Source organism: Procambarus clarkii, chromosome 26 (genome assembly GCF_040958095.1).
Source record: "Procambarus clarkii isolate CNS0578487 chromosome 26, FALCON_Pclarkii_2.0, whole genome shotgun sequence".
In the NCBI taxonomy this organism is placed as follows: domain Eukaryota; kingdom Metazoa; phylum Arthropoda; class Malacostraca; order Decapoda; family Cambaridae; genus Procambarus; species Procambarus clarkii.
The window spans coordinates 22771786-22781272 of record NC_091175.1 but is presented as its reverse complement, the minus strand read 5'-3'; the positions used below and the strand labels follow the sequence as shown (position 1 = coordinate 22781272).

Here is a 9487-nt window from a genome sequence, read left to right as displayed (position 1 = left end):
ATAAGAGCCCAGTAGGCTCAGGAATCTGTACATCAGTTGATTGACAGTTGAGAGGCGGGACCAAAGAGCCAGAGCTCAACCCCCGCATGCACAACTAGGTGAGTACACACACACACACACCAGGAGAAGTCGACATAATGGATTTGCAGGTTTGGAATCAGGATGCTAAACTGATAATTATAAATGCCTACAGCCCACCAGCAAGCAACACATGGACAAAGGAGGAACTGGATGACAAACGAGAGGGCCTCATAATGGTCATGAGAGAGATTATAGTAAAACAAATAGAGACAAGTCACGATAGTTAGTACTGGATAACTTCAATTTGAAAGCAATAGACTGGGAGGCCCACGAAGCAAGAAAGGAGGACATTTGGACAGGCCAATTTGTAAACCTCATTCTGGAGACATTGATGTATCAACGCGTCAAGCAGGCCACAAGAATGAGGGAAGGGGATGTTCCGTCAGTACTGGATCTAATATTCACCATAAAAGAAGAAGAGATAGGGAGCCGGTCGGCCGAGCGGACAGCACGCTGGACTTGTGATCCTGGGTTCGATCCCAGGCGCCGGCGAGAAACAATGGGCAGAGTTTCTTTCACCCTATGTCCCTGTTACCTAGCAGTAAAATAGGTACCTGGGTGTTAGTCAGCTGTCACGGGCTGCTTCCTGGGGGTGGAGGCCTGGTCGAGGACCGGGCCGCGGGGACACTTAAAAAGCCCCGAAATCATCTCAAGATAACCCCATACCCATCTTGTAGGCGGTAGTGGAAAGGGTTACAGAGGCACATAATGGGCTCAGGGACTGAACCCCACAATTCATTTAGCTAAGCAAGTTACAATCTTGATGAGCTAGTTACAAAATTCAGTATAAGTCGTCACATCATCAATGGGTTCGAGATCGACCACACGTACAGTTTCTAAATTAAGCAACTGACATGTGGAGAGCTCGTGTCACTGAAAAAAAGGATTGGTTCAATATAAATTGTGAGAGGGCCAGAGAGCAAAATACAAAAAAATGGGTTCAATATAGGAAGAGCCCTAACCCACAAACATACCAGCACTACAAACAAGCAAGAAACAATTACACAGCAGTGAGGAGAGTCAGAAAGGAACTTTGAGAAAGGTATATTTCAAGCAGGTATCAAGCAAGTATAGCAGACAAATGTAAACCAGATCAAGGCCTTTTTTATAAATTCATTAAAAACAAGCTGCATGTAAAGGATAAAATCCAGAGACTGAGGACGGGGAACAGGACTACTGAGAATGAAAAAGAAATGTGTGAAACGCTAAATGAACAGTTCCGAAGTGTGTTTATACAAAATGAAGATTTCATAGAACCGGACTCAAAAGCAATTCCAGAGCACACCATAAAATACATAGAGGCATCTCAAGACTACGTGGAAAAATTACTCAACGGGCTAAGAAGAAATAAAACAGTTAGACCTAATGGAGTTTCACCTTGGGTGCTGCGAGAATGTGCAACTGAGCTGAGCATTCCACTCCATTTAATATTCCAGACATCCTTGTGCACAGGAATCTCAGCAGATAAATGGAAAAAGGCATTCATACTACCAACCTGAAAGAAATGGTAGTTTAGAGGCACTTCTAAATTATAGACCCATATCATTAACAATTGTGGTAGTCAGAACACTAGAAACAATAGTTAAAGCCAAATGAGTTGAACACCTAGAGAGTAATGACATAATATCGGTCAGACACAATGGTTTTCGAACAGGAAGATCCTGTGTAACAAATCTACTTAGTTTTTATGATAGAGCCACAGAGATACTACAGGAAAGAAGTGGTTGGGTTGACTGTGTCTATCTGGACCTGAAAAGGGCATTTTTTTCAGTTCCACACAAGAGGCTGTTCCGGAAACTGGAACATGCTGGAGGAAGGAATGATAGGAAGACTTCTGACATGAATGACAAAATTCCTAACTGACAGACAGATGAAGGCAGCAATCAGAGACAATGTATCAGACTGGAGGAGTGTTACTAACGGAGTACCACAGGGTTCAGTTCTTGTACCTGTAATACATTCTTCGTATACATAAACGATCTACCAGATGGAATACAGAATTATTTGAACATATTTACCGGAATAACATGCTCAAATAATACTGTATTATTTGAACTATAGGAAATAGGAAATGCAGAATAGAACCAGTGAAGAGCAGAGGTGCCATAGGCACAATCAGAGAACACTGTATAAACATCAGAGGCCCGCGGTTGTTCAACGTCCTCCCAGCGAGCATCAGAAATATTGCCGGAACAACCGTGGACATCTTCAAGAGAAAACTAGATAGTTTTCTTCAGCAAGTGCCGGACCAACCGGGCTGTGGTGGATATGTGGACCCCTCGAAGGAACAGCCTGTTGGACCAAGCTCTCACAAATCGGGCTGGGCAAGTAGAACTCCCAGAATCGAACCCCCAACCAGATACACCACCACTAGCTACCGGTACGCCAGCAAGCCGGTATATCACCATTCAAAGCACTACCTATCTACTCGTCTAGGATGGCCCGATCATCCAATCATCACTACCACCATCACCACCAACCACTACCACCATCACCACCAACCACCACCACCACCCACCACTACCACCACCACCACCCACCACTACCACCCACCACCATCACCACCAACCACCACCACCCACCACACCCACCACTACCACCACCCACCACTACCACCACCACCACCACCGTGCACCTGCCCCCCACAGCGGGGGTCCAAGCCAGCACCATACATAGCACACGAGGCCACTCACCTGACACCAGGCGCAGGTATTAATGATTATATACCCCTCTGCACCACCCCCGGTCCACGGCAACCCACGCCGGTCTGTGGGAGGTCCCATGTCATCCTGGATGACAGGCAACATAGGCACCACTTAAACATTAAAAAATTTTGTTGTAGTGTTTCAGTTTTAATTTACTTACAACGGTGTATATATGGTTGGATATTAATGTATCTTGCAAACACACACACACACACACACACACACACACACACACACACACACACACACACACACACACACACACGCACACACACACACACACACACACACACACACACACACACACACACACACACACACGCGCACACACACACACACACACACGCACACACACACACACACACACACACACACACACACACACACACACACACACACACGCACACACACGCACACACACACACACACACACACACACACACACACACACACACACACACACACATATATATATATACACACACACAAAATCAGGCAAGAAAGAGAAGGGTGGGCAGACTGCATATTTTTGGATTGCCAGAAAGCCTTTGATGCATGTATCTTGTAAACCTTGTATCTTGTATCTTGTAAAGCCTCTTCACACAAGAGGCTAGTGAAAAAGCTGGAGATGCAGGCTGGAGTGAAAGGGAAGGTATTCCATTGGACAAAGGAGTACCTAAGCAACAGGAGACAACGAGTCAGTGTGAGGGGTGAGGTCTCAGATTGGCGAGACGTTACTAGTGGAGTCCCGCAGGGGTCAGTCCTTGGACCTATACTGTTTCTGATATATGTAAATGATCTCCCAGAGGGTATAGACTCGTTTCTCTCAATGTTTGCCGATGATGCAAAAATTATGAGGATTGAAACAGAGGATGATAGTAGGAGACTACAAGATGATCTGGATAGACTGAGTGAATGGTCCAACAAATGGCTGTTGAAGTTCAACCCGAGTAAATGCAAAGATATGAAACTAGGCAGTGGAAACAGGAGGCCAGACACAGGATACAGAATAGGAGATGAAGTACTTAATGAAACGGACAGAGAGAAAGATCTAGGAGTTGATATCACACCAAACCTGTCTCCTGAAGCCCACATGAAAAGAATAACGTCTGCGGCAAATGCGAGGCTGGCTAACATCAGAACAGCGTTCAGGAACCTGTGTAAGGAATCATTCAGAATCTTGTACACCACATATGAAAGACTAATCCTGGAGTATGCGGCCCCAGCATGGAGCCCGTACCTTGTCAAGCACAAGACGAAGCTGGAAAAAGTCCAAAGGTATACTACTAGACTAGTCCCAGAACTAAGAGGCATGAGTTACGTGGAAAGACTGCAGGAAATGCACGTCACGACACTAGAAGACAGAAGAGTAAGGGGAGTCATGATCACTACCTACAAAATTTTCAGAGGAATTGACAGGGTAGATAAAGATAAACTGTTTAACACGGGTGGTACGCGAACAAGGGGACACAGGTGGAAACTGAATACCCACATGAGCCACAGGGACGTTAGAAAGACCTTTATCAGTGTCATAGTAGTTAACAGATGGAATGCATTAGGCAGTGATGTGGTGGAGGCTGACTCCATACACAGTTTCAAATGTAGATATGATAGAGCCCAGTAGGCTCAGGAATCTGTACACCAGTTGATTGGCAGTTGAGAGGCGGGACCAAAGAGCCACAGCTCAACCCCCGCAAGCACAACTAGGAAAGTACAACTAGGTGAGTACACACACACAAACCTCACTTCGCTGGAAGACAGAAGAGATAGGGGGGACATGATCACCACATTCAAGATTCTCAAGGGAATTGATAGGGTAGATAAAGGCAGGCAATTTAACACATGGGGCACACGCACTAGGGGACACAGGTGGAAACTGAGTGCCCAAATGAGCCACAGAGATATTAGAAAGAACTTTTTAAGTGTCAGAGTGGTTGACAAATGGAATGCATTAAGCAGTGATGTGGTGGAGGCTGACTCCATACACAGTTTCAAGTGTAGATATGATAGAGCCCAATAGGCTCAGGAACCTGCACACCAGTTGACTGGCAGTTGAGAGGCGGGACCAAAGAGCCAGAGCTCCACCCCCGCAAGCACAACTAGGTGAGTACACACACACACACACACACAAACCTTTCTTTTGGCGCACTTTATAAATTTGCTGAAACCCGCTACAGCTCACAAAGCGAAAAAGGCCCCGACACAGCAAAACGAACCTAAAGGTACACACGACTAACCTGGATTGTACCTGGTTGGGGTTCTGAGAGTTCTTCTACTCCCCAAGCCCGGCCCGAGGCCAGACTTGATTTGTAGGAGCTTGGTCCACCAGGCTGTTGCTTGGAGCGGCCCGCAGGCCCACATACCCACCCCAGCCCGGTTGGTCCAATTGATAATCAGAGTTGAAAGCATACCTGGGGCATACCTGGAGAGGATTTCGAGAGTTTTTCTACTCTCCGAGCCCGGCCCAACCGGTAAAAACCCAACACTTTCCTCCCCATTTGGGGAAACTCTTTCAAGGCTCACTAGAGACCTCACCCCCGCTTAGGGAAGCTCCCTACATGCTCCCCACACACCCTGCCGCAACAACAGATCCCTTGCTCCACAGACAGTCACCACACATACCGCAAGTGGCGCAAATTGCGGTTACGACCACTAATACTATTACACGTCTCAAGAACACAGACGTCAAGAACACACGTCTCAAGAACACAGTCGTCAAGAACACACGTCTCAAGAACACAGACGTCAAGAACACACTTCTCAAGGACACAGACGTCAAGAACACACGTCTCAAGAACACAGACGTCAAGAACACACGTCTCAAGAACACAGACGTCAAGAACACACGTCTCAAGAACACAGACGTCAAGAACACACGTCTCAAGGACACAGACGTCAAGAACACACGTCTCAAGAACACAGACGTTAAGAACACACGTCTCAAGAACACACGTCTCAAGAACACACGTCTCAAGAACACAGACGTCAAGAACACACGTCTCAAGAACATACGTCTCAAGAACACAGACGTCAAGAACACACGTCTCAAGAACACAGACGTCAAGAACACACGTCTCAAGAACACAGACGTCAAGAACACACGTCTCAAGAACACAGACGTCAAGAACACACGTCTCAAGAACACAGACGTCAAGAACACACGTCTCAAGAACACAGACGTCAAGAACACAGACGTCAAGAACACACGTCTCAAGAACACAGACGCCAAGAACACACGTCTCAAGAACACAGACGTCAAGAACACACGTCTCAAGAACACAGACGTCAAGAACACACGTCTCAAGAACACAGTCGTCAAGAACACACGTCTCAAGAACACAGACGTCAAGAACACACGTCTCAAGAACACAGACGTCAGGAACACACGTCTCAAGAACACAGACGTCAAGAACACACGTCTCAAGAACACAGACGTCAAGAACACACGTCTCAAGAACACAGACGTCAAGAACACACGTCTCAAGAACACAGACGTCAAGAACACACGTCTCAAGAACACAGACGTCAAGAACACACGTCTCAAGAACACAGACGTCAAGAACACACGTCTCAAGAACATACGTCTCAAGAACACAGACGTCAAGAACACACGTCTCAAGAACATACGTCTCAAGAACACAGACGTCAAGAACACACGTCTCAAGAACACAGACGTCAAGAACACACGTCTCAAGAACACAGACGTCAAGAACACACGTCTCAAGAACACAGACGTCAAGAACACACGTCTCAAGAACACAGACGTCAAGAACACACGTCTCAAGAACACAGACGTCAAGAACATACGTCTCAAGAACACAGACGTCAAGAACACACGTCTCAAGAACATACGTCTCAAGAACACACGTCTCAAGAACACACATGTCTCAAGAACACACGTCTCAAGAACACACGTCTCAAGAACACACATGTCTCAAGAACACACGTCTCAAAAACACACATGTCTCAAGAACACACGTCTCAAGAACACAGACGTCAAGAACACACGTCTCAAGAACACAGACGTCAAGAACACACGTCTCAAGAACACACATGTCTCAAGAACACACGTCTCAAGAACACAGACGTCAAGAACACACGTCTCAAGAACACAGACGTCAAGAACACACGTCTCAAGAACACAGACGTCAAGAACACACGTCTCAAGAACACAGACATCAAGAACACACGTCTCAAGAACACACGTCTCAAGAACACAGACGTCAAGAACACACGTCTTAAGAACACAGACGTCAAGAACACACGTCTCAAGAACACAGTATTACCCTAAAAACCTGCGGGACACCACTAGACCATTAAGGAGCTGGGAACCATACAAGTGAACGTTTTCTATATACCTGGAACATACCTGGAGAGGGTTTCGGGAGTTCTTCTACTCCCCCGAGCCCGCCCTGGGGCCAGGCTCGACTTGTGATAACTGGGTCCACCAGGCTGTTGCTTGGAGCGGCCCACAGGCCCACATACCCTAGGCTCTTATCTTAGTCCTTATCCTGGGCCCTTGTTTTAGACTCTTATCCTGAACCCTTTATCCTGGACCCTTATCCTGGTCCCTTATCCTGAACCCTTTATCCTGAACCCTTATCCTGGACCCTTTATCCTGGACCCTTATCCTGGACCCTATATCCTGGACCCTTTATCCTGGACCCTTATCTTGGTCCCTTATCCTGAACCCTTTATCCTGAACCCTTATCCTGGACCCTTTATCCTGGACCCTTATCCTGGACCCTTTATCCTGGACCCTTATCCTGGACCCTTATTAAGGGTACAAAACGGACCAAAACGTCTTCATTTCCACTTCATGTTTGGCTCGAGTTACTGACTCAATCTCTTCTCTTCATACTAGTGCTGGGTTATGAGCATTATAATAGAGGATTACTGCAGTAGGACCACTGGCTCGTATGAGGCAGTAGGCCTACTGGCCCATGTGAGGCAGTAGGACCACTGGCCCGTATGAGGCAGTAGGCCTACTGGCCCGTGTGAGGCAGTAGGACCACTGGCCCGTATGAGGCAGTAGGCCTACTGGCCCATGTGAGGCAGTAGGACCACTGGCCCGTATGAGGCAGTAGGCCTACTGGCCCGTGTGAGGCAGTAGGACCACTGGCCCGTATGAGGCAGTAGGCCTACTGGCCCATGTGAGGCAGTAAGACCACTGGCCCATGTGAGGCAGTAGGCCTACTGGCCCATGTGAGGCAGTAGGCCTGCTGGCCCATGTGAGGCAGTAGGCCTACTGGCCCATGTGAGGCAGTAGGCCTACTGGCCCATGTGAGGCTGTAGGCCTACTGGCCCATGTGAGGCAGTAGGCCTACTGGCCCATGTGAGGCAGTAGGCCTGCTGGCCCATGTGAGGCAGTAGGCCTGCTGGCCCATGTGAGGCAGTAGGACCACTGGCCCGTATGAGGCAGTAGGCCTACTGGCCCATGTGAGGCAGTAGGCCTACTGGCCCACGTGAGGCAGTAGGACTACTGGCCCATGTGAGGCAGTAGGACCACTGGCCCGTATGAGGCAGTAGGCCTACTGGCCCACGTGAGGCAGTAGGCCTACTGGCCCATGTGAGGCAGTAGGACCACTGGCCCGTATGAGGCAGTAGGCCTACTGGCCCATGTGAGGCAGTAGGCCTACTGGCCCATGTGAGGCAGTAGGACCACTGGCCCGTATGAGGCAGTAGGCCTACTGGCCCATGTGAGGCAGTAGGCCTACTGGCCCATGTGAGGCAGTAGGCCTACTGGCCCATGTGAGGCAGTAGGCCTACTGGCCCATGTGAGGCTGTAGGCCTACTGGCCCATGTGAGGCAGTAGGCCTACTGGCCCATGTGAGGCAGTAGGACCACTGGCCCGTATGAGGCAGTAGGCCTACTGGCCCATGTGAGGCAGTAGGCCTACTGGCCCATGTGAGGCAGTAGGACCACTGGCCCGTATGAGGCAGTAGGCCTACTGGCCCATGTGAGGCAGTAGGCCTACTGGCCCATGTGAGGCAGTAGGCCTACTGGCCCATGTGAGGCAGTAGGCCTACTGGCCCATGTGAGGCAGTAGGCCTACTGGCCCATGTGAGGCAGTAGGCCTACTGGCCCATGTGAGGCAGTAGGCCTACTGGCCCATGTGAGGCAGTAGGCCTACTGGCCCATGTGAGGCAGTAGGCCTACTGGCCCATGTGAGGCAGTAGGCCTACTGGCCCATGTGAGGCAGTAGGACCACTGGCCCGTATGAGGCAGTAGGCCTACTGGCCCATGTGAGGCAGTAGGCCTACTGGCCCATGTGAGGCAGTAGGACCACTGGCCCGTATGAGGCAGTAGGCCTACTGGCCCATGTGAGGCAGTAGGCCTACTGGCCCATGTGAGGCAGTAGGACTGCAGTTTTCACTCATATATCTATTTCATAAATTACTAAGGTGTTTGTTTTAGTAATATTATCTGGCAGGTCGGTATTTTTTTTTATTTAGTGAATATGTTTTGCGTTTATTTTGTTTTGCTAAGGTTAAAAGTTAACAATTTATGACAATATAGCACTTGGAAGGGATATGAAGCAGACTAAGAGCTGGGATATGAGGGTGGAATGAAGGAATAATGCCTAATTACTTGGGCGAGCGGGGATCGAACATCAACTCTGCAAGAAGCCAAGTTGTTACTGTTCCGACCAGTTAAAATGGCCGGCATTAGCACACTGACTCCAGAATTAACTGATTTAT

General features: G+C 48.5%; 1 protein-coding gene across 1 annotated transcript; it reads left to right on the top strand.

Moving 5' to 3' along the window:
- Nucleotides 1–5344: 5344 nt before the first annotated feature.
- LOC138368838 (protein PF3D7_1417600-like) lies at nt 5345–7129 on the top strand. Its single transcript, XM_069331546.1, has one exon. It carries the CDS (start codon nt 5345–5347, stop codon nt 7127–7129), a length of 1785 nt encoding a protein of 594 aa, XP_069187647.1.
- Nucleotides 7130–9487: the final 2358 nt, after the last annotated feature.